Below are 26,095 nucleotides of genomic sequence, written 5' to 3' on the forward strand. Positions count from 1 at the left end.
GCTTTCTTAAAAAAAAGGCTTTTTAAATTTTGATTATTCCAGCTGATTAGTTCTTCGGTTGTCATACTCTTCTCTAAAAAAGTATTTAGAATACATGAAATACGTTTCAATTTAATGCTTTTTTGAACTCGTCCTTCATATCCACTAGTTAGCCCTGCTCCCATTTACTGTTTACCCTGAGAATTGTCAAGAAGATTGGAAAGCAGAAATCGCCTTCCATTACCCCCGGTGCCTGTAACCAAGCAAGTGCTATTTTCTTAATGACGCCTACTGCATGCTGCCTTATTTTCCACGCCACCTTCTGCTCTGGTGGGAGGTGAAGGTGCCTCAGTACAGACCTGGCAGTGGGGCAGGTCTGTAGGGGATTGCTCAGCTCGGGCGTTGTGATCCCACATGTGCCCCATGTCTTGCACATGTGCTGTGTTTCCACCAGCAGTTTAATGCCTGCTTTTGTGCTCCTGAAGGTAGTGATTGGCCCCAGCTCAGAAAAAAAAAGCTCAGTTTGTCCATAACCAAGCTGGCGGTGCCCTGTAGCCCTACTGATGTTGGACTTTTGCTGGGGCTAGGTGCATTATTTTCTGAAGGAGAAAATGTATAGCTGTTTATCAGTAGCGTCCTGGTGGGATGTATTACGTTGAACTTTGTGATCATCATTCGAAACAGCAATAAAAAAAGAACTTAAGTGAATTTAGTTTTCCACAATATAAATGTTCAGCTGTTTCTGCTTAGACTGCATATTAGAGATTGATACTTGCTACACTTTTTGATACTGTTCATTCTTTAGCAAGGTGGTCTGAAAAATCCCCCCAAAGTATTCTGTTTTACTCTGAGTTTAGTAACAAATAACATTCAAATTTAATAATGTTATGGGGAAGAATTGCATCTTTCTTGGAGATGCAACCTCGTATTACCATTTTCAGGTTCTGCACAAGGCCTCCGCTGCTTTAACTCAAGTCCTCCTTGAACTGCTGTTGTTCCTTGGATTCCTGCCTTACTTAGATGCAAAGTGCTAAATTGTTCTCTGTTATTTGATAGTGAATCCTTATGAAATATAGATACGGCTGCTTCTGTAAATACCTGTAGACAGCCTCCAGCACTGCCTGTAGGAAAATATTTATATCTGAACTTCTTGCTTTTCATTGTCTGAAAGGAATTACTTCTGAATTTTTCTTCTGCTGGTGGCAAACTTGGCACGCATTTTGCAAAATATAACAAGCTGAAGAAATTATAGATGAAGTAAGATTGCCCGCATGAGAGACAACCTACATATAGGTATGACAAAGAGAAAAGTGTCCAGGAGAGGATTCCTGCCGGGGGGAAGCTGGCCCAGCGTGTCTGGGGCGTGCGGCGGTGGCAGCTCGGCAGGCGGCAGAGCTTTGCTCACAGCTCCGCCAGGGCCCTGCTTGCACCCTGAGTGGATTGCCTCTGCTGTCTGTGCGCTGCTCTTGGGGCTCTGTAATGGAAATCGTGCTTTTTCTAATTCCTCTGGTGAATCATACTCTAGCTTTCAAGTGGCAGTTGCAAGATGTATTAGCAGGAACCAGGCTCCTCCAGACCCTGTCTTTGCATCTGTCCTGGAGAGGTGCAGGTGCGATTTGAGAGCCAAATTACGAGTGAAGAGAGAGGTAAGATGAGAGACTCCTGCAGGCAAAGAAGAGCAATTTCACTTCCATGAAACCCCATTTGCCACTACTAGATATTAATCTTTTGAGCTCCTCTTGTCTGTCAATATTGGTACAGAAAGTCTAACTTAAAATGCAAACTCTCCTGAAATTGTATTTCTCTTATTCACCATAATGGCGTGTGGATTTGTATGAATAATACCAATTTTGCTACTATACTATGAAATATCACGGAAAGTTAAACTTCAGTTAGAAAAGCAGTAATAAAGAAGCAGACCACTTCGGCAGAGCTATCTTTCTGTATTGAAACAGTTTTCCTACTCTTGTGGAGGAGGGAATGACAGTTGACGGTAATGAAATTTTCATTTTCCCACCACACAAATGTAAAAAGAGCCCTGCCTTTATTTTAACATTGATGAGAGCTGCCGTAATTCCTGTCTGCAAGGACTACATCACCTTCTGATGGACCAAAAGATGAGAACAAAGTTCAACATAAGAGACTGCCTTCCACAGAAAACCTCCTCCCCGTAAAGCCTCCTTTCCATATCCGCTGTTTGTTCTGTCCTGAAATTTTTCTATCAGGACAGCCCCGCTGGCATGACGTGATGATTTATGTGGATATGAACCAACGGCAGAAACTGGTTCACAAATTCAAAAGCTTCCCCAGGGACCTCTTCTTGCAAGTTCCTTTTCTAACCCAAGGTTATCTAATCTGCATGTTTCTATCAATTAAATTTTGATTGCATATATTTCTGATCTTTCTTTTAAGCTTTCCGAGCCCCTAAATAAACCGGTTCTTAAATATTTTATATCACAACAGTCAAATGAGAAGCATCAAAAATAGAATAATTTGCCTTAAAAATGGCTGTGTCTTTTAGAAGTATGTTCGTGAAGCAGGATCACCTGTCTTGTATGAAGAGGGGGTCCATTTAGAAGATAATAGGATGGCTTCCCATAGTATTCCCATGATCAGTCATAGTGATACCTTACTGAGGCATGATTTGCTTGCTTCAGGACAATAGCCATGGTACCTGTAGGCTGTCATAATTACTGACATTTCTGTGGTGTAATAATTCTTAATATAGGATGCCTGTTTCATCTTAAATTATCTTACCCTTGTGTTTGCACAACTTCTTTATCTGGTCAACCTAATCGTAGTTTATTTCCGTGGCTTTCAGCATCGATTGTGTTGGATAACTAAAATTGATTCTGATTGCTTAGCTAACATTGTGGTGTACAGAAGTCTTTAGCCATAAGTAAAATTTTGTGGTGTGGGGTCCATAAGCTTACAGTGCAAAAAGTCTGGAAATTCTTGTTTTTTTTTCCTCCTGACTGCATAATCCCTTCCCGCTTGGATTTATCTGCTCCATCCACAGGACTGAAGGATCTAAAAGGAAGCTGGTGCATTGCTAAATTTCGTTTTTGCCCTCCTGACAGTATCCTTTTACAGACAGCAGCGTGCTGGGCTGAAAGAGGCCAGGCCGCCTCTCAGATCTCGTTAGCATCTCCGGTCCTGCCGTGGTCCAGTGCCGAGTGCCCGTGTCACCTTTGGAGCTGTGCCGACGTAGCAGCGCAGGTGGCACCGTGAAGTACGCCCCCTCGGCTCGGCGTGCGGCTACGTGCTGAACTTCAGGGCTGCTCTGGGCACCCCAGGAGCAGCCACGGCACAGCATGGAGGATGCTGAGGATGGGACGCGGAGAGGACACGATCCCGTGGTGTTCGTGCACATGTCTGCGTCTCGGCTGTGTTCTCCGGCTCCGTTTTATTTTAGCTTTTTGGTGACTTCAGAGAAAGTTCGGCTTTTTTTTTTTTTTTCTCCTGCCATTTATCTAACACTGAGTGCTAGAACAGATATGTCTTTCATTTTGAGAGTACTTCAGATGGCGATAATAATAATTACAGTTAAATTAGCTTCCTAACATCATTCTGCGTTGGGAAATCTAAAGTAAACAAGATGAAAGGCTCTCACTGGTGTGAGGAAGACAGTTTGTTTGAGGTTCGTATTGGTGTCAGGAACCTTTTTATTGCCCCATTAAATCTCTCCGGAGATGACTGCTCCTTCTGTTGGTGTGTACGCGCGTGCACCCCATGCTGTCGGCTTGAGAGACTGCAAGTGGCAAGTCCCCCGAGAGATGCCCTTACACCCATGTTGGTTGAGTTATCAAGGCCGAGGGCCAGAACAACACATTTCACCAGGACTCTCTGCAGCGCTGTCACAGAATCACAGAAACACAGAACCAGTCAGCTTGGAAAAGACCTCTAGGATCACCTAGTCCAACCTTTAACCTAGTACTAACGTCCAACACTAAACCTTGCTACTAAGTTCTACATCTGCACGTTTCTTGAAGACCTCCAGGGATGGTGGCTCAACCACTTCTCTGGGCAGCCTCTTCCAATGCCACCCAACCCGTTCAGTAAAGACATTTCTCTAATATCCAACCTAAACCTCCCTGGTGCAACTTGAGGCCATTTCTCCTCGTCTTATCACTTGCTGCTTGGGAGAAGAGCCCGATCCCCACCTCGCTATAGCCTCTTTAAGGTAATTGTGGAGGGCGAAAAGTTCTCCCTTGAGCCTCCTTTTCTCTGGGCTAACCAACCCCAGCTCCCTCAGCTACAGCATCTTGGAAGCCTTACCCAAAGGTTGCTCCTGCACGTGGAGCTGGGTGGAAGCTGTTCCTCAAACAGGGACGGATGTACAGTCACGGTGTGTCTTTTTGTTCTGCGTCTCTTTTCTTGGCCATCCCAGAGTGTCCTGATACCACACGAGTGGTACACAGGGCTTTGGCTGCTGTGGAACAACGATAGTTACATGAAAAATTAGTAATTCTAGATCCCAGAACCACTTTGCATAGATGTTACAGCCTGTACTAAATGTGGTATGTGTGCTGAATTCCATATAAACAGATTTTTTGTGGCTTTTCCTTTTTTTTTTTTTACCCGACTTGAATGTTGGCCATACCCATAAATACTGTTTTTGTGTATTGTACTAGCATTAATACCAGCATAAGGCAAAATACCTGAAACAGATTTGAGGGCAGTTCTCTAGATTTTCAGTGAAGTAATTCGTTACATAGCGTGAGGAAAGGTAATTGCTTTTAGGAAACCAAAAATAAATGGACTGACCTTCAGAAATCTTAAGCACTGTGATTTCAATTGAAGGGCATGCTATTTAATAGAGACTCTTTAGAGCTTTTTAAAATGAAACGTTTTTGGTTAAAATGGACTTCTTTGAAAAAGAGCCTTAGAAAAAAATGATAAATGGTGTTGTTAAAATATCTCATTAATTTTGTGTTTGCCTTCTACCAAAGTTAGTGCAAGGCACCTTGAAGCTAAGAAGGTTTTGTGTGTATTCTCATTGTGCGTATCATCAAGGGTCTCATAAATACGCCTCTTGCAAAACGAATTCCAGTTAAGTTATCGTGGTCTCGCGTTCGGGTTTAGATCTGCGAGGATCCTTTTTGCTGTTCTTGCCGAGGAGGTTTCTCTGCATTCACAGGTGGTTTGTTGTTTTGTTATTTTTTGTGCCGGCTGAGTTTCGTCCTCGCTGGGGCCCCGTGAGACGGGGAGCCGCCAGCCTGGCCGGGCCAGGAGGCTGCAGGGGTAGCTCTTGCCCAGGCCTCTCCGGCTGCGAGGAGAACTGCCGGCCTGGGCTGTCTTTGAACACAGAAGTGTTGCTTTGAACCAGCCTTCTCAAATCAAACACCTTCCAGAATAACCCCCTTCCCAAACGAGTACATCATTAGGGTGGTTTAGAGTATTTTTCTTTTCTGCGTGGTTTTCAAACTAGCCTTCTTGGTAAAAACACGAAGCAATGAACTGAAGAACGTAACTAAGTTACATTTATTTTACATCCCCAAAGTCTATTTTTTAACAATTTCAAGAGCTCTGGTCCACTAAAAACGTATCTCAGGAAATAAGCTCCTCTGCGGCCTCTCCTGCGCACAGCGCCCGGGCTGCTTCCTCCTGAGAGCCCGTGGGTGCACCACAGGGGGCGAAACTGCAGACAAAAGATTGGGACTCCTCCGCCATAAAAAGTGGCATCTTTTCAATAAGAAAAAAAATGGTCTTTTACTTCAGTGACCGGACTTGTTCGCAGACCTGTGGTGTTTTATAGTTGGTAGGAAACTATAATGCGGCTTTATGTGGCAGCCAGAGTCTTGGCAGCAGTCACTGAAAAGCTAAATTCAGCTAAAAAAGATAAATTTTTATCTTGTGAGTCTTGAAGTGGTGGCAGTTTTATTCATCAGCTCTAGAAATGTGAACCACTGATTTTTTATTTACTTACTGTTAATGTATACATGGTACGTGTAAGCAAAGAGAAAACTTCATTCGTACATCCCTGCAAACTGGCATGTGAGGGGTTTCACACATTTTCACCAAAGGAAATTCTGTGAAAATGTTGTGAAAGCCAAAACCTAGTGAGAAGCTCATTTTAACCTTCTTGATTTTTTCTTTTAGCTGCTTAAACCATATAAGGAAAAAAGTAGCAAAATATATATATAAATATTTTAACATGTTTCTTTAATTTGATCTCTGATTCATTGTAACAGGGAAATGATAATGAGACCTCCCTTAACTAGTTTTGATTTCTCTTTGATTTTCTCACTATACATAAGGAGTTTCCTATCTCCAACTTAGAGATTTCCCTGGAAGAACATGGACAAGGCTATTTAAAATCACGTTTTACCCCTGCAGGAAAAACGCGTTGGCATGTGTTGTCTCTACTGCAAGGAATTCTCCTCATTCTGAAAATCTTCAGCGTTACTATTACTTGAGGGGGTTATTTTATATTAAAATTTCCCTATCCATATCTAATAAAGGGCCCTTTGAACGTTTATTATTTTATTATAGAGATAATTTAAGAAAATAAGTACTTTTTGAGCATTCGTGAACATCTTCAACTTTTCATTTGGAATTGTATTTTAGAGGAACTAGAAATAAGTTTACATTTCAGAATTACATTGTCGTTTTATATACAATGTGTTGTCTGAATGATAATGCATAGTTTCTGAAGAAGAATCAGCTTCTTTGGTTGATTTTGTTGTTGTTATTGTTTTTTTGTTTTTTTTTTCTTCTGCTCGAATACTTCATTTCCAGTGTTTGCTTCTGCGCTTTGCTAGTAAGGAAGGATGCAAAAGGGTTTTCAGTGTAAGCCTTGACACTATTTCAGTGAATAAATAGCTAATAATTGCACGGGGCAATGGCAAGCCCCTATGTTGCCCTTGCAGTACTTGCTGTATAAATGTCGGTTTGCAATTACTCCTAAAGTTAAAATTGAAATTTGATTTTTTTAGACAATTAGTTTTTTTTCCCTTTTTTTTTTCTTCGTATTGCTTGGCGTGGCATGCTGCAGAAGACAACAACGGTCTCCGAATCCAACTAAAGACTAAAACTCAACTAAAGATTAAAATTTAATAATGTTGTTAGCTGATGCTAAATAGTTAATAGGCCATATTAAAATACCTGCAATACAAATATTGCCTATAAATAATTACAAATTTTTATTAGTGTTGTAATTAAGAGCATGCTGGCTGCAAATGATACCTCAAAGTGCAAAGACAATTATGAAAAGTAAGCAGAAGACTAGTAGTATACTTTTTGTAATATTAAACAGATTTTCCTAACCAGCAGGGCCTTAATCACTCTTTAGCAGGTGGGGATCTGAAGATGAATGTTGGAGGAGAGAGGTGTGTGTGCAGTGCAACAGAGGCTTAAGGGGACAATATGATGTTAAAGAAGGAAAGGGTTTTTGTTATCAAGATAATACTAAGAAGATGGGCACGGTGCATTGTTTTATGCAGGGAAATGGAAATAATGTTGATTAACTTGTCAAGGACCCTAAAGCATTCACGTAGGAATCACTTTGGGGGCTCAGCTTAAGCTGACGTTACAATATTTGACAAGTTTCTGTAGTTGTTGTTTGTGATTTGTTGTTTTTTCTTTTTTCAACTAACATTTAATTGTGCTACAGAATTTCCTCACATTCGTGCTTCATTTGCAATTCTAAGCTTGTTTATATTTCTGTATTTATTTTTCTCCAGCAAACATTCAAGGTTTTCAGCAACCTTTCATATTTTCATTTTCACGCGTTCGGTAGACGCAGTGTGTTGAACTATGAGACATTAAACTTTCATGTGTCCTTTCCAATCTCCCTGTGCTTACTAGGAAGATACTCGGATGTAATTAGCTCTCTTGCCAGTGACTTGCCATCTTTCCTGGCTTACTGGGACGGTCATAGCAGCAAGGGTTGTGATCCCTGGGCAAGTGGCGGAGATGTTGGCACAAGAGGGAGTTGGGGTTTGCAAGCAGTGGTCCTCACTTCTACCTGATGGAGGGGAGTGGGTCACCAACAGGCACGGAGGAAATGGCAGTGAAATTCATCCATGGATAGGTATAGCTCCTGCTGTAGCTAAAGAGGATATTAAAGTGCATCAGAAAGTTTAACGGGTGCTTCGCTTCCCTTTTTTTTCATATGCAAAGTTGCCATCAGGATTTCTTCAGCTATGAAATTCGTCTTTTGGCTGTTGCAGCCATGTATAGTAACTTAAATTACACATCAAAAGGGTAGATAAACAGCACTCTGATCAAAGCTATTAGGTGGTTATAGGAACCACAGAGTTGGAAGGAAGCAGAGGTTGGACATTTACTGGTGGTTTACGTGAAAAGGACTAGATGGAAACGTGTGGATAATGCTATGTGAAGGAAATGCACATTTATGTGTTTGCAAAGCAATGGATGCTGCACGGTCATTAAGTGAGTGGCCATCCATACCAAGGTACCATGAGCAGAAGAGAGGTTGTCTTCAGCTCTCCCGAGCCTTTAGGAGCCATCCCCAGAACCTTTGGAGAAGCGATGGACTGAATTACACCTGGAGTCAAGGCTTAAGTAGCCAATTTTTAAAACAGTTAAATGTCAGTGGAGCATCGCTTTGACTGATGGCATCATGAGTGGAAATAGGCCTGAAAGTGGGCTGTTGAAAGTCTTCCAGCAGGCGTAGGCTCTTCCGTGGTGTCTGTTCTGTAGAGTGCCTGTTATACACGGTCTTGGCAATTATCGTTTTGCCTTCCCTTTTTCTTTTGAGATGATCCAGTCTTATTTACATTTCACAGTAGTAACCATTATCTTCTATACAGCCACTGCTTCTGTTCACGTTGTAGTTTTGTAGAAAGTTCTTTTGATGCAGTGGAACAGCGGATCAGGTGGCCCTTCCCTTTCAGATTCATCATTTGCGTATGCCTAAGAACTCTCTTTAGAGACGATTGCGTAGTGTAAAAAAAATGAATGCTCCTGCCTGGACAAGATCAGCTCTGTAGGAGTTTAGCTATAAACCCCATTACATAGGAGAAAAACATATTGAAGGAGTGCTTATTTTGTGGAGTTTGGGAGTTGGAGGGTAAATAGGAGGGCTTTTAATGCACACTGGTAACCTGATGTCATTTTGCATTTGATCTCAATTACTCGGCCTGATGCAGCAATAAATATTCTAAACTGAAAATAATAAAGATCTTAAAGCTAAACAATAAAAACTCTGTGCTGTACGTAAAAAGAATAGAAATTTACTGCATGTTGTGTCACGCTATGCGTGACATAGAATAACCTTGAATACAGCACAGAAAGGTGAATTTACAATTTCAGTAAGCCGTATATAGAATCATTTATTTTTTGAATAATTCTCTCTTTTTTTTTTCTTTTTTCCTTCATTAAATATCAGAGGAGGTGTGGGTGCTATTACCACAACCAGTCAACACGTCTTTAGCAGATAGTCACAGAAGGAGTATGAGCATGCAGAAATGTCACTTTGGGGTTGGAGCTTCCAGTAGCAATAGAAGGGGTATTTCATAATAATATGCTTTTGAGGCCTGAGTGATATTTTCATGTGCCAGAAAGAAAGATTAAACTTTCTTTGTCACTTCTTATGTTTTCTGTGGTTTGAGAGAGGGAGGTTTGTTACCCTGTTTTCGTGGAATTTACTGGGTTTAGTTTGTTTATTTATTTATTTATTCAAGCGTCACAGTATCTGAAAATACCAGTCAATAAATTTAAACTCGGGGTTAGGTGCGATGCTCAGTATAATGATTTTGAGAGATTTCTTCCCTGAGCATAGTATTGACTTCCCAAATGCAAATACTGATATTGTGTGATATTTTTAGCAGTAGTTTATTACCTTTCAAAGCCTTTAATGCCTGAGCAATTTTTATATGAAAAAATATGTTGCAAAATCTTCAGTGAAGTTGGTGATAAAGCTATGAAATTGGATATCGAAACTTTTCAAGATTTTTTTTGTTTTCTTGACAGAATTTTGCATATCGATGAATTTAAACGATAGAATTCTATCAACTTTCTTATGTAGAGCTCTCTAACAATACCGTGTTTTGATAGCAAGTATTATGTTGCCCTATCTTAAATCCTTGACCTGTTTATATTTTTGTTTTTCATAGGGAAGTTTTGTTGCCTGCATGACTGCCATTTTAAGGCAAATGGAGGACTACCACTACGCTCATTTAATCAAGACTTTTGGAAAGATGAGGTCAGATGTTGTGGTAAGTGTAACGTCTTTTATCTCTCCACAAGACAGCTTAGTTTGTGTTTGTTTTTTTTTCCTGTTTTTAAAATATACTTATGAAGTGTGGACAAAATGTTTAAAGTTACAAATGTAATCTAAAAATAATTAATAAAGCAGTGTGACATTTGCTGAATTTGCAAAGGACCAAATTAACCTTCCTGCCGCACACAGAAATGCAGCTCATCTCTGGAGCTGTTCAGCATTTTCAACGCAAGCTCTGAGACATTAGATGTAAGGTAATTAAAAGAAAGTATTAGGAAATAGTAATTCCAAGTCATTACTAAAGATCTGTTTTGTTTAAGGAGAGAGGGGGGAAAAAAAAGCTTTCTTGAGGAAAAGAACTTCCAGCGTTAAATCTCCCAGATGTCCCAATTTTCTTCATTTGTTTAAATAGCTTTTACTTGCAGACCTGCTAGCTTTAAAATTTATACAAAGCATTTTAACCTTAAAGATGCTCTCAGTTGTTAAATAAGCAATAATAATTGAAATTTGTCTTCTTGTGGTCGTTCAGTAGTCTAACTAATCCTACAACACAACTTAATTAGAGCATAATAGAAGGGAGTTTATAGCTAAGGAGATAACTCTCTAATGACCTGAAACTATCATTGCCATATGGCGAGTGCATGCCGCAAAGTAGCGACCAAACTTGTTGGCTGAGATCCATCAATTAGCAGATGACCTGAAGTCTGATCAGCTGTATTACATTGCCCACTCTGCTGCAGGGGATTCTGTTAGGCACTTCAGGCAGCTTTCATCTGTGCTTTAATCTTCAGGGTGTCCTTTGTTTAGATTCCTTTCTTCCTTCTGTACCCAATGGAACAAAACCCATGGTCTTCTGTTTGTGTAATTTCTTTGTTTGGACTTTCCAGTTTTCCTTTTTGTCTTTAATTTTTGTTCTCTTTACTTCTGCTTCTGTTCTGCAAGACTTGCGCTCTTTGCCCTGTGCCAATTTTCAGATCAGGTGCTAGAGCCTCTGTTGCTCAATGTATTTGTACCAGATCTGGAAGAGTGAAGTACAAAGCTGATTCAGGAGAATGAAGACAAAGTCCAACTGCAAAGACCTGCAGAAGAGCATCACATTATTAAATGGTTGCTTCCCAGTTGCTTTTGGCTTCTTGAAGCACATCCTTGGATAGTTTTTTTTTCCCCACTTGGTTTTCCAGTAATAATCATGGAATAATTCAGGTTGGAAAAGACCTCTAGGATCACCTAGTCCAACCTTTAACCTAGTACTGAAGCCCAACACTAAACCTTACTTCTAAGTCTTAAATATACACATTTCTTGAAGACCTCCAGGGATGGCAACTTAACCACTTCCCTGGGCAGCTTATTCCAGTGCTGCACAACCCATTCAGTGAAGACATTTTTCCTAATATCCAACATAAACCTCTCCTGGTGAGACTGGAGGCCGTTTCCCCTCATCTTATCACTTGGTGCTTGGGAGAAGGGCCCAATCCCCACCCCGCTATAGCCTCCTTTAAGGTAATTGTAGAGAGTGAAAAGTTCTCCCTTGAGCCTCCTTTTCTCTGGGCTAACCAACCCCAGCTCCCTCAGCTTCTCCTCATATGACTTGTTCTCTAGCAGTGAAGCATTCCCTAGCTAAACGTATCTGGTTAGGTGAAATCATGCTTTTAGCATGTAGAAAAGCATGAGTTAACACTCCTGGTTAACGAAGGCAAGTATTTTTGTAGTTTTAAAGTGGTTCAAACCACATAGCTCTGGAAAAGGCAAACTGATTACAGGGTTTTATAAGGAAAAGGTAAAAGCAGTTTGCTCTCTAACCTCATAATGATAAAATGCAGAGAAAGAAAATTGGTTAGGAAATTGTGATTATTCTAACGGAATTAAAAGTGTCTATTTAAAAGTCACTTTTTTGTAAATTGTCTGAGGTGATTCTCTAGGGTCAGATCTTTCTTGGTGAAAACAAGAGAGTAGTATTTATGCATTTGAAGTTTGGCAAGTGATCTATTTATAATTGCTTGTTTTAAGAGAGTGATTTATATGCTATGCAGTGCTTTGGGATACATGATGAATCACTTTTTTCTTTTGTCCTTACTCCCTGTATATTCATCCTGTTCTGCGTGTTCTTGGGTTTTGTGGATGGGCTTATTCCATATTATTAAAATCTTATTTTCCATCAGCATATATACTGTTTGATTGCTTATTTTCTGCTTGTTACGCCACCTGACTGTGGTTTGTAGGAGCAGATATGCTAATCCAAGCTTAGTCAGTTGGTCTAATAGTCCTTGTACCTTTACTTAAAATGCATCTTTCAAATGTTTTAATAATATTGTTGATTAAATGATGATGCATGTTAGTGGAAACTAAAGTGCGTAGTATTCTGGTAAAACATTGAATAGGTAGTATGCTCATGGTAAGTAATAATATCTTAAATTGGCTTTAAAATGTAAGTAATATAAATGAAGGTCGGAGGTGTAATGGTAATACATTGTAAATCTTGTAATAAAAAGAAACCTCATGGAATAAGCTACCTTTTTTACACACAAAAAAAAACCCACCCCCATTCGCTCATCACGTAGGACAAAAGGATGAAGATACAACCCAATTTCTCTGTCTGAAAGAAGATAGATAACCTTTTCAGTGAGTAGCAAATAGGGAGTTACAGTTCTCTTAAGTATTTATTCTTATAGGGCATTTCAGCGTTAATTCAAAACCCACATCTTGTTCAGTACAGGAGGGTTTACTTGCTCTCCCAGGAGCATTGCCTCCCTTACCTCTGTCGGTGCTGTGGTTCAGATTTTCCCATGTTCCTCTTAACGCTTTTGTTTTCTGTCTGTCTTCAGTGGTGGGATGCTAGTGAACTATATATATTACCTGATATCGTGTGGTTTGGGTGGAAAGCAGGCCCTTCTCCCTTCTTAGTTTAACTTTTTAATGCTTTTATTTTCCCCATTTCTTTTTAGTCCTACCATTTTTGAGCCTTCTGCCAGTGCTCTTTGCCTCTCTTGAGAGTTTGGATCCAAACTGATTTCATTTGAAACTGAAGTCCCTACATACAGAGCTGGTACCGGCCTCTCCTATGACAGGGTATTTCATCTAATCACGGAGGCATAAGAAAGTGGTGATTTAAAACTGAAACTAGATAAATTCAAACAGAAATGCACCGTGTTTTCTTCATTTTTTTTTCCATTTTAAATGATGAACTTAAGTGAAGCTGTAGTTGCTTCCTCACCATTTGAAACCCTTAAATCTTTCTTCAGCATGTGCTTATGCTTAACCAGGAGTTATAAGCTCGGTGCTGGAACTTCTAGATGAAACTTTATGGCCTGTGTTAGGTAGGTGTCAGTTTTAGATTATTATAATGGTCTTTCTTGGCCTTAAAATGTTAGAAGAGATGAGCTGGAATGTGATAAAACCAGTCTTATCTCTCCCTGTAGAATATATTGTTTAGGTTCAATTTTAGAAGCTGTTCGGATTAAGGTGTTTCTTTTCAAAGAGGAATTTGTTATGGTCAAGCCTACTATCATCCTGAGATGAAACATCATCCACGATCAGTGGGGTTATTTCTGGAGCTAACTGATTTCACTCCCTTTTTTACTTGGTAGACTTCATATTTGGTTGTTTGAGGAACTTGTGATACTAGTTGACAAAAACAAGGTCTAATGTTTTGCTCTGTGGAATATTTTAAGAAATGTTCCTCCTAAAGGCATTTGAGATATTGTCCTGAGGTCAGCGAAGTGAGTAGGAAGATGAGCTCCATATAATGTTTAGGATCACCATTTTGTGCACCTCCATCCTTCCCCTTAAAATGGTTCACTCCTAGGACTTCGAGTTGTAGTGTGAGTGTAGGACTTCGAGTTCCCGTGGTGGTGGGACCCTGCAGCAGAAGTGTCCCCACATGGGGCTGGAGAGCTGCCTGGCTGGGAACAGCCTCCACGCTGCAGCTTGGCGAGGGTTCAGCTGAAAAGCCTGTCATGTCCTTCCCTGTTACAAGGCTGAGCTTGCTCTGGTTTCTTTCTGTAATTGGATGGGAATTGTGAAGGGGTCCCATCTATTGTGAATGTTGCTTCCTTGGGACAGTGAACAGGATCTGTATCAGCAGTTGGCAAGAGATCGAGAGTTCCCTTATTCCTTTAGTACATTTTTTCAATCATCTTTCAAACGTTCAGAATAATTTGTTCTGAATCTAGGTATACTGAAAATAAACAGGCTGTACTGCAACACAGCATGAACTGATAGCTCCCCTGTCCATTCCCACTCCCCATGCGAAAGCTGGATTTTGCTCCTAGTAAGAAGTTATGCCATATAAACCGTTTACTTTTTTATAAGAAAGATAAAATTAAAAAGAGAACAGGATTGAGAGTACATAAAATACAGGTAAACATCAGAAGCTTTTTAGTTGATGAATTTACATTAGTTTTACTAACTAATTTACTAACTAATTACATTAGTTACTACAGTGCATTATTTAAAGTACCCGGGTGAAACTAGGACTATTAAAATGCGAATATCGGTAGATAAAATGCAGGGCTGAATCAGCAAAGTAGTTCAGCCCCTGTGTAGGACAACGTTTAAGGTCAGTGACAAATGTGAATCATCAAAAAAAAAAAAAAAAAGGAAACTTCATCCAGTGTCACATGCAGCTTGATCAGCAAATTATGCAGAGGTTCAACAGCCAAAACCAGCAACAAATAAAGTATAAGGTGGGGGTTGCAGCAAGAAACCAAGTGAGTATACATCTGTAGTCACAAAATAGTAGGAAAAATAGTCACTGTGAGCTCAGATCTTCTCTCTTGGATAGGTGATGACCCTTCCCATGGTGCCACTTCCACTGAAATGCTCAGTTGCTGAGCTGTGAAGCAGCCCCATCAGTAAGCAGATCACCCAGTGCATGCCACAGGAAGGGAGCATGCACTTAGATGGCATAAATACTGTGTGCGGTGCTTGGGCAGCAAAATATGCGATGTGATTACTAGGAATTATGTAACTCTCTCAGCAAATGCATGAAGTATGAGCAGTAAAGTTTGATCTGCTAAATGAAGACACGTTTTCCTGAGCTGGTGGAGTGTGTGTCCGGGCTGGGTTGTGCCTTATGCACCGGTAACATCTCATTAACCACAAGCGCTTGGAAATTTCACCTCAGTCCTGTTAATGTCAAAACATCTTTTTGGATGTTGTTGTGTTCGGAGTGGTTTTGGTAAAAGAACACGGGAGTGAGTTCAGTAATGTCGTAGATTTGGGGGGAAAACATGTCTTGTGGCTGCTGTTGGCCCTCTTCAGCCTGGGTCCTGGGCCGGTGCTTGTGCAGCCCCACAGCAAACCCTGCGCCGTGCACAGGGCCCAGCTGAGCAGCCGGGAGGCTCACATCCCTTCCTGATCCCCATGTTGTGCCCTCAGGGTCTCTGCATCTCTCTGTTTCACACCAGTGATGAATTTCTAGCCAGGAGAAATATTATAAAAGAACAACGAATCCTAAGATAAAATCTAGCAAAGACGCTGGCTCTCGCACATGAAGAAATCCGTGTAAGAGCAGTAACTTCTTATTTGTTTCTCACTGAAAAGGTTACATAAAAAACAGCCTTAGTTTGAAGCCCACTGAATGTAATTTTTTTATTTTTTTTGTAGACATTTGACATTTTAAAAGATAGACAATATTAATACAGTTACTGAGGAGCTGTAGCAAAGGAAAAGTATTTTAACCTTGGATGAGAATAAAAGTTCATTTTTATCTCTGCGTGAAGTGAATCAAGGACTGCTTGCATTAAGCTCCTTTTTTTCCCCTCTCTCTATCTTACTCTGGACATTTGATATCACTTAAATTGTTAGATAGCAATTATAGATGCCCAAATTGTAGAAGATGATTTACATTGTAAAGTACATCAGGTTTCTGTTCCAAAGAGATGTTTGTTTATATCTGGGTAGAAATAAATTGGTTTGCGCTACTAAATTAACTTTGTTCTGGGTCAGATTTTCACTTGCAGAAGCAATTACTGCTGTTCCCTTTAGGGAGAAAGTCTCTCGTAGCTTCTTGATGGCCAAACCAGAAGCACTGTTACCAGCTACTCGAGGTCGTGGGTAATGTGCACCGCAGCACTCACCTGAATCCATTTCCAAGCTCTGGCTTCAAAACAAAACAAAACAAAAAGCATAATTTTGTTTTCAGCAAGGGAAAATTTCAGCCAGATATACTTGAAGAGAAGGGAAACTCAGCAACTGGTGCCAGGGAGTATTTTCAGTCTAATTATAAGATTAAAATTAACGCCTTACTCTTTTTAGCTTTTTACGTATGTTTTAAACTAATTTTTACCTCCAAAAAGGTCAAGTATATACCAGGCATGTGTTGCTACGTGTGTGCTGCAATACAGTCTGCGTGCACAAAGAGAGACTTGGTGCATGCACCTACGGTATAGAAAAGAAAATGTTTTTTCAGCAAAAGCTTCCTTTTCATAGCTTCTTCCTGAGTAATACAGTGAGTCCTTCACGATGTAGGATTGCCATTGATACCGTTTCTGAAAAGCTTAAATGGAATCATTGCAGAATTTATATACATCGTATAGAAATATGACTTAGTAAAATTTATTTTACATGAATAATGGCTTTTTTATGAAGCAGAACAATAAAGCACCTCTTGAATCTAGTCATTAATAACTGACACTATCACTTGTGGGTTTTTGATCTATAAGAGCAGTCTTTTCCAAATATTTTCTCTTGTTTTAGGATTTTCTGATGGAAACATTCATCATGTTCAAGAATCTCATTGGGAAGAACGTCTATCCCTTCGACTGGGTTATAATGAACATGATGCAGAATAAGTAAGTATAGAGGAAAAAGCACTGTGGCTTACTGAGATGGCTGTTTCACGTTTGATCTGAAACACCAGTGTTGCTTGGAAACAGTAAAGCACAATGCGGCAGCTAGGGTTTTTTCGTTTCCTTCTGGGATGCAAATAATTATTTAAAAATTGCCTTTTCAGGAGGATGTTTTAAGGGCCTCGTTTGGGGCACCCCAAATTAAGGGTGACGTCATTCAGAGAGCCAAAATTTTGGAACAGGTTGCAGATTCAGTAGGGAACTATACATATCTGATACTAATGAATTTATTCCTTTGGAGATCAATGATATGTTTCACGTATGACCTCAAAAACTAGTGGTTACTGTATGCTGACACGGAGTTATATTCTGGAATGTTTGCAGTGGTATTAACAAGGCAGAACTGAATGGGCATTTATACCCAGATTCCATCAGCCTGGTAATGAAGAGACAAGCTGTAATATTTCTAATCCCTGTTTTTTTGCTCAATAATTGCAGCATTGTCATTCCTGAACACGCCTTTATGTAATATTTTATGTTTGTGACATCCATTAAGAGCGTAAAATGCTTTAATGTGTACTGTGATGAAAGTATAAGGAAAAACATTTTATTTACTAGTTGCCTGGAGAAATCTCTTATGTGCTTACTGGTAGCTACCAGGGCTGTGAAGTTGCCAGTGTTTACCTACATAAAATCCTGTACTACACTTACTACTTTCATTATAAAAATTCACCATAATTTTAATCCCAGCTCCTGAAGTTGTCTTAACCACCTAATAAAATCCTTTCCTAGTAAACATGAGTTAGAAGCAGCCATCTTTTGAATCACATCCATGGGCTGTGGATGCAGACTCCTGTGCGGCTGTAGCTCGCAAAGCACCTGCTGTTTTAAAACCAAGAACCCTTTGAGATTGCTTGATGAGGAAGATCTGAAGCCCACTGGGTTTCTTTCTTTTTTAAAAAATTTTGAAAGCAGTTTTGCTTCAAGAACTCCAACTATCCAGAGGATTTTGTTGCAGGTGCTTTGGAAACCCTTGCAGCATATGTTACCTGGCATCCTTTCAGGAAGGAGAGCACCTCTGTGCTCCACTTAGTTCTGGGGGTGGTTGAAACATGAGCAGGAAGGTCTTTGCTTGGACACTAGTGCCAGTAAACCGGGCGCACTGTGGGCTGAACTGGTGCAGTGGCTCTTTCCCTAGATCTGATGAAGGTGGGTATTCCTCAAATTACCTTCACGGTATTGCCAGATAACTTCTTAGTGTTCATTTGGTGCAGTTCTGATCTCAATTTTCATTTATTTATTCATTTATTTATTTTAACTGTGGAATCACAGTCACAGAAATGTATAAGCAAAGGTGTAGAAAGAGCGTTTCCCTCCCCCATGTTTTTACTTTAAAGCGCAAAGGGATCCTTAGCAGGCAGCTTCTCCCTTGGAAAATTTGGAATAACACGCGGTGTGATGCCCTCAGTTAGGCTTGGGGCTTTGATTTCCTGATCCTTCGAGTACCGTCTGGTCTTTTTGCCGAGCTGAACAGTGAGTCCTGGAAAAGCAGAAGCAGGATGTGTTGTGATGATCCTCGCCTCTTCCTCTCTTCGTGGGTAACTGCAGTACCCATATAATGTTTGAGTAGTATTTAAAGGGTATTTGGGGTTTTGTTTGGTTTGTTTTTCATTTTCTTCAAGGCTTTCTGGTGTCGATGAATATCCGCAGCAGTGCTAAGGGGGCTGTTCATCTCTAATTTACAAGTTCATTTTCATTACACCAGCTCATTTGGTAAATGCTTCTGAATTGATTTGAGTGCTTTTCATTTTTCCTGTTGAAGTTAATGTGGTTTCCAAAAACAGGAAGCAGCGTTGTAAAATACCTTTTTGTCCATCTGCTCCATTTATTTTCACACCTATAAACTTTTATTGAAGGAAAGGAGAAAAAATTAAGACCAAGTTCTGTCTTTTTAAAGCTCCTCTCAGTAGAACTGGCTCGGAGCGTGCCGTTTCGTGTCCCTCTTACAAAATACTTCTGCAGATTATTTCTGTGACACAAGCTAAAGGAAATGAACTAATTTTTAATTATATCGAGAATGTTTTTGAGCTCGGTTGTTTCTCTGTGTGAGGTATGTCTGGGAGCGGGAAACAGGGCAAAGGACTGAAGGACTGACCTCATGTAGAAGTCAGACCTCCGGGCCCTCTCTGCTGGTGTGGAGAGAAGAGGGGAGGCAGCGGCAGCACCTTCTAAGGGATGCCTTCTGAGCACTTTAACATGTAGTACTACTCTTTGTTCAACCGTATTTCCTAACAGGACTCTTGTGTGCAGAAATACACGCGTGCCCGGTCACATAAATTACTCTCATCCTGCTTTGTTCTTACGTCTGTGGTGCAGTGCTTCCAAACTTCAGTGCTGCATCCTTCCCGTCCCTGGCTGCGCTGGGCCATGTCCAGGGTTGCCTCCCGGCCTCAGCAGGCCTTTGCTTCAGCAACACAGGTAGTCGTGCCACGTTACCTCCTATCTGAAATGAGCACAGAAACATTAATATCTAATGAGATAATTGTTGCTTTTTTATTCCTAGATATGTCACTTAATGTTCTGTTTACAGGCCTGTAACTTAATTTATAGCAGCGTCCATTGTTCTAGCAAAACAACTTGTTAATCAGGAGTCAAAGGCTTTGAGTGGTACTGATTTCGTAAAGGACTGCAGTCCTTTGGTGTGCCCCCCAGGATGTTCCAGGAGGCATTTGTTTGGTGTCCGCTGCTCAGACGTGGCGAGACGTGGTAGTGCCAGCGGGGCTTCATCGGGTGCCGTGCAGCGTGAGTTTTTGGAGGAGGGGAGAAGAGACCTTCCAAAGTGACAGTGTGGCTTTCCCTTTCATCGTCAGATTGAGCTCCAGGTCAGCTGCTGTTGTTCAGTAAACAACAATATTCGTGCAACAGAGATGGAAAGAAAAATTGATGACCGGGTGGCAGTAGGTCATAGCATAGTAGGGCATAACATGGAGGTGGGTGGGTGGAAAGAATATTCAAATGGTATTTAATTAAGTCGTGATCCACATATGGACTTGAAATGGCCATTGCTTTTGGTTCAATTTAAAGGAGAGAGAATGCAGAGGGGCTGGAAGAGCACAAATGCTCTTCAGATACACAAAATCTTGCAGCAGAGCAGATGGGAACAGTCTTCTCAGAGCCATGTGGAATTATGAATGTAAGAAATTCCAGCCATAAACCGCAGCAAGACACATTCGGGTTTGAGGCTGGGGGAAATACTCAAGCAGCGAGCGCTGCAACGCATTGCTCAGGGCGGTTGCAGAGTCTCCAGCAGCAGAGGTATTTAAAAACAGTTTGACAAGCATCTGTTAAGCTGCTGGTTATGATTTGGGGAGAAGGGGAACGGACTAAACGATCTCTAGAGAGTTGTCAGAGCCCTGTCACTCTGCCTGCCTTCGCTGGTGGATTCTCAGCTGCAACTTGGAGGTGAACTTTGCGATTGCAACTTTAATTTCCAGCAAGAATTTTTAAACATGGTGAACTGTTAGCGAGCTACTAAATGTATTCATGATCGCATTACCTAAAAATGAGAGTGAGCTGAGGTAACTTTAAAAGAAACTGCTACTTGCTGGTTTAAATATTGCTGTTGGGAGTTATTAATACATCCATTTAAGATATTTGGACACCTTTTAATTACATTTACAGCAAGGTTTATATGCTTTAATATTTTCAGGAGGAGTTATTCCCATCAAGGTAAAGGCATCATACTACCAGATTAAAAGAAAGTATTTTTATCAGCTCTGTCAACAGCTGCTATATGATAGCTGCTTTGTACCGACCCCGGATACTGAATAGTGACATTTGGCCCTGCTCTGCAGCCACTGCGATATTTCATCTCTGCAGTGAGCGTCGACAGCTGTGCTCAGTAGTTGCAAAGAGTTGGGAGCTTTTCCTCTGTGTCAGGATGGGGACTAGGAGAGCTTCTCAGGCAGCTTCTTCATTCCATGATGTCCTGCAAAAAAAGGCACTCCAGTAGTTTTATCTGCAAGTAGTGGGAAGAAAGTCATTTGTCAAAGCATCAACAGGGATTTCATATTGCTTATATTTTTCCCCTCTAAATCATATTTAGAAATGATTCAGAAATGTTTTAGAAATTATTTTAACTTTTGTCAGCAGCTGACAACTTAAACTAGGTTCCTCTTAAAACAGATAAGTCAGAACACATAAACAGTTCCTCTTTACGTTTTTGTAAATGAAAATAATTTAATCTTTGCTCTTACTTTTGGCGTTTGAGACGATCAGTTCCTTTGGTAGACCTTATGATATATTAATTTCGAGCTGCTACTTTCATCTGCAACTGTTCCTCTGGAAGCTGAGTTGCCTATGAAAAATGAATTTGATGTTTCCTGTTCTATTTTTTGTGTCTAATGTCCACATTTACATAAAATCCGTGGTTGTTTTGCCTTTTGAAGTCGGAGGAAAAGGGATAAGATGCTTCTCAGCGAGAAGGAGGTTTCTAGTGCCTACATGCTTTTTTTCCAGAGGAATTACGTTTTGCATTGCCCAGGGAATCTGGAGGCTGTTACCTGCTCTCCTCCAGTGCTGCCTTGGCTTTGCAGGTGGGTGGAGGTGGGTTTCCTCCTGAAAACCTAATCCAGAATTTTAATTAATTTCTGCCTGATAAATAATAATCTTGGAAAGAGGAGGAAGGACGATCGGGGAGATCTGTCTGATAAACACGTACCTTTTTCCTGCTGCTGGAGTGGATTGCGATGCACGTTTATTTTGGGAACTCGCAGGGAGATGTAGGCTGCTCTGCTACGTGGTTGTCATAGCAGTACCTGGCAGATCTCTGCGGTGACTTCAGAAGGAACTTCAGCTGTGTAGGTGACTGTCCATCAGCAGTGGGCAAGCCCTGGGCTGCTTATGGACCGAGGAAAGTTTTGTGCAACTGTGAACCTTGATGTCTAGTACAGGCTGCAGTCGCCTGAGAGTTATTCCTACTGACAAGTAACCCAAAGCCAAAATAAAAGTACTTTTTAGGTTATTGAAGTTATGCTTAATTATTGAAGTCATGCTGTAATCGGCTGTGCTTTATAAAGGCATATAGAAGCTAAAACATCCATGGTTTTTAAAAACTGTATGAAAATAAGCTCTTAGTTCTTACGTAATCGGCCAGTCAAGTTGCATCCGTCAGATGAGGTGCAAGGGAAAAAGCCTGCATTTAAAATCTGCGTCAAACTGCTGATGGGTGGAGTTGGAGTCTCAACAGGGGGAAAGAGTCCAAAGATTCTGGACAGAAAGCTACAAAAAAAAAAAGAAAAAAGGCCAGATTTGTATCAGACACGGGGTAGGAGGAGGAGGAAGCACCAAAAAAACTTGTGAAACTTCCTTCATTTTCTGAAAACCTGCATATATACAGTTCAAACCTGGACTAATACAATATTCATAGCGATTATTAGTAGGCATGATGTGAAAGATTGCACTTGTATCTGGGGCATGGATCATTAAAGTATTTACTCAGTATTTGTTATTGTGGAATATGGTAACTGTTTTACATTTTCAGATAGGGTATTGTGATGAAGGCAGTGCTTGAAATGCAATTATATTTTAAGAAGAGACGGGATACATTTTTTTTAAGAAGAGTCTGAAGAGTTGGAAAAACTCCAACAAAAAGGATTTGGCACTGTTTTCCTGACTATTCATATACTTTGTATATTGATCTCTGCTCACTTACTTAGAAAGTTTAAGAGTTCAGACCCGCAACTTGAACAAGTAAATAATTTTATTTAGGGATGCAATGAAATAAGCATTCGAATGTGAGCAATTTTGTTGTTTTCTTTGCTGGTAAATATTTCTCTGTGTAGCAAAAAACCACTACTGGCAACGTATAGATAGAGGATAACATCTTTCAATGCATGTCGCTTTTTCAGGATCCGGTTTTCAGAACTAGTGCGTGTGCCCAGAAATTCGTTCTTCATTTATAAATGAAATAGACGAGTGCACATGGATAAATGCTATGAAGATACTGCAGATTTGTTTCTGCATGCGGAGGGCATTTCTTGTTGTCCATAAAACCTGGTTGCATAACGCACTGACCTTTTCAGCAAAGACCTTGCAGGATTTTTGGTTTAGTGTTGTACCTGTCAAATTAACTGGGCCTGGGAATGAAATGAATGTACTTGGCTAGTTTTAAAATAACAGAGGCTTTTTCCTTTGCTGAAAAGGCTGAGATTCCTTGAAGGAATATGCTTCAGCAGGGGCTCTTCGCTCGGTGGTTTCCACAGTGGGAACATCCTCCAGGGCAGGTTACTTCACCCAGGCTGTTCTGAGTTAGAAATTACGTACCTGGCTTCTGGGGTCTAGAGGTGGACTAATGATTTCCAGTACTAAAATAGTTACCATTTTAAATGTTATTGTATAGCCTAAATGATGGGTTTCGTGTGTTTGGAGCCACTCGTGTGCTTATCGACAGAGACATCCTGCAGCTAGGAAGGTGGGCTCGGGCTGCGTGACTGTGTCGTGCATCCACTGCGACTGTTTACTCTGTGGTTTGTTGTTATGCTTCCCTTTACAAACCTCTTTTCTGTCCCTAAAGTGTGCGTGGGATTTGCTGTCCTCCTGGGAGCATAGATTTGTGTCACGTGCCGCCTCTTTAAAACCAGACGAAGGCTGCTGGGAACGTATTTCACCCTGAAGCGCAAGTGAGGTGCACCTCCAGTCTTGCTGGCAAAGAACGATCCTTTTTCAGCGCTTGCTTCAGAAATATCACTGGGGAGCATTAGACTAATATGCAGATGTTCACTGTTCAGTAGTAGGTAATGTCTTCTGAAAATATTCCTGATGTATTCCGTGGCATTTCAACCTTTTATTTGTTATGAGAAAATTAGAGCAACTGTAAAGGCAGGAATTGTGTGTTGGGGAAGATCTCTTCCTCAGCTAGAAAAAAAGGGAGAATAGATCCTAATTGCTAGTGTTTTGAGCTGAAGTTTCATATATGAAGGGGGGTAAGTTGATATATATATATATATATATATATATATATATATATATATATATTTCTGTTCCAAGGCCTTGCTATTTTTGGCTCCTTGCAAAGTTTTAAGCAGCAGGGTTTAGACCTGGAAACCCTCCAGTTCATTAACTGGCTGTCCTCCTTGGGCTGGCGGCAGATTTAAACTCCTTCAAGACATTTTGAATACTACGTGCATCTTAGGAAGCTTCAGAAGTTTAAAGAGATATTTGAATTTAGAATAATGTTTCGTCCAGCAGGCTCACACGCGACTGTTGTGGCTTTGCACATAAAAGACATCGCATGGGGCTTCACTGCGGGATAGCTGCTAAGCCAAAAGTTTGCACTGCTGGTCATCTTCCTTGATATATTTTATCAACTCTTAAATATTTGTTCTGCAAAAGATAATGAGCAATTGAGAGGCACCTCACAGTTTGTCGTTTCCAGAAGTGGCTCAGAAATGTGATTTTTAAAAAGAAAAATAGGGCATTGCAGCTATCTGCAACCCAGCGCAAGTAGTAGCTTTGCTTAGCGGTTACAAAAACCAAAAGCAAGCTAACATCACAAATGGGTGGTTTCTTCCTCAGTTCTGGAATCGTTATCCAGAGTATGCTGTAGATGTCCATGGGCTTTTTTGCTTTTAACGAGATACTAATTATTTTGTATGCTTGCACCTACTTTTAACTGACTCGCATATATGCGGTGTTAAGAACTCCTGGAGCTAATCTACTGTTTTGAAAGAAAGCTACAAGTGGCTATTAGACTGTGCATCGTGACAATTCTCTGGTAAGAGTCTAATTGAGATCTGAAGAAGTGCTGCCAAATTAATTTCAAATGCATAAGAATGATTTGTATATTATGTCCTTCCCAGATTCTAAACTGGGTTTGACATTCAAATTCTTCCTGACAATTGTACTCATAAGCCTATTCTACCAAACAATACATTTATCAGTTTGGTTTTCATAATGTCTTTAGTTATCAAACGGTTCAGTTCAAGAAGAATTCAATATGTGCCGCACTGAATAGCGGATAATAATATTTCATTACATACTTTTTTGGTCTGGTTTCAGGAGTAAAAGAACCCCCTGGCAGATTTCATTTAATTCGGATCCTTCAGTGGAAGAGTTCCTTTAATTTTAGTTTTAAGTTTTAGCTGTAGGTGAAGCTGGGGGAGGTGAGATCATGAACCTTCGAATGCACGTTATTGTACCACCACGAGGGTTTGCAATGAAGCTGCATATGGATATTCCCTTCTCATTTCATGAAGCCTTGGGGCCATGCACCTCACTGCGTTACCCTGCGCTGTCCGGCTGCTCCTGTTCAGCCTTGGTGCCAGAGCAGTCTCTGTCCCTGGATCACCAAGTTCCTTGGGAGCACCCACAGGATTTGAATCACTCTCTGAGCAGAAAAACAAACAAACACAGCAAAACAAAAAACATACTTAAAAGTAAATTATTTTTAAAGGGTGGGATTAGGTGGGGAGATACTCTGAACTCTGGGGCTGCAGGAGCATCCGAGCAGTGTTTGCACTACAAGTGCACCGCATGTTATCACCGCTATTGAAATTCCGAGTGTGTGAGGAGCAAGAGGGGCCAAACAGTGCTGGGGAGTGTTGCACCCAGAGCTCGGTGAGAGCTGCAGCCAGTCTGCGCCAAGGGGAACCCTTCGGGTTGTGCTCATGCAGGTGTCATTTACAGTGCCTGCCTGTTAACCCAAATTTTGCTGTTTTCTACCTTTTGTGCCCTGTACGTTGCAAGTCCAAGTGGTATTTTAACACAGGCTATAAAATCATCTTTTTTGTTTGTTTGTTAACGTCTCCAAGACAGAGTGGTTGCGATACAGCACGATCTAGGTTCCCATGGGAAAAGTTAAGTATCAGTGATAAGCGTGGCAAAAATCAAGGCTGAGAAAATTGTCACAGCGTCCTTGGGTGGCGGGAGCACAGATGATGGGAGTGTCCTGCCGCCGCTGCTGCTGCTGCTGCTCCTGCTCCCGCCGGGCTTGGGCAGGGCAGGCCGGGGCTGGCGGAGGATTACTTTGGATGGAGCTGGCCTGGAGCTCGGCAGCACCTCGTCCTCTCGTCCCAGTTCCTTAGGCTGGCTGTCTGCTGAGGAGGGTGCGTATGGCTTCGCCGTGGGTGCTGTCCTTGCA

General features: G+C 40.9%; 1 protein-coding gene across 4 annotated transcripts in view; it reads left to right on the forward strand.

The window, feature by feature from the left end:
* DOCK1 (dedicator of cytokinesis 1) overlaps positions 1–26,095 on the forward strand; it is a 283,861-nt gene that overhangs the window by 147,264 nt on the left and 110,502 nt on the right. For all 4 annotated transcript variants that reach the window (XM_040563057.1, XM_040563059.1, XM_040563058.1 and 1 more), the window contains exons 28-29: positions 10,062–10,163; positions 16,865–16,959. In XM_040563057.1, coding sequence (XP_040418991.1) covers positions 10,062–10,163; positions 16,865–16,959 — 197 coding nt within the window. The remainder of the gene's footprint in view (positions 1–10,061; positions 10,164–16,864; positions 16,960–26,095) is intronic.

Source organism: Cygnus olor, chromosome 7 (genome assembly GCF_009769625.2).
Source record: "Cygnus olor isolate bCygOlo1 chromosome 7, bCygOlo1.pri.v2, whole genome shotgun sequence".
Taxonomy (NCBI): Eukaryota; Metazoa; Chordata; class Aves; order Anseriformes; family Anatidae; genus Cygnus; species Cygnus olor.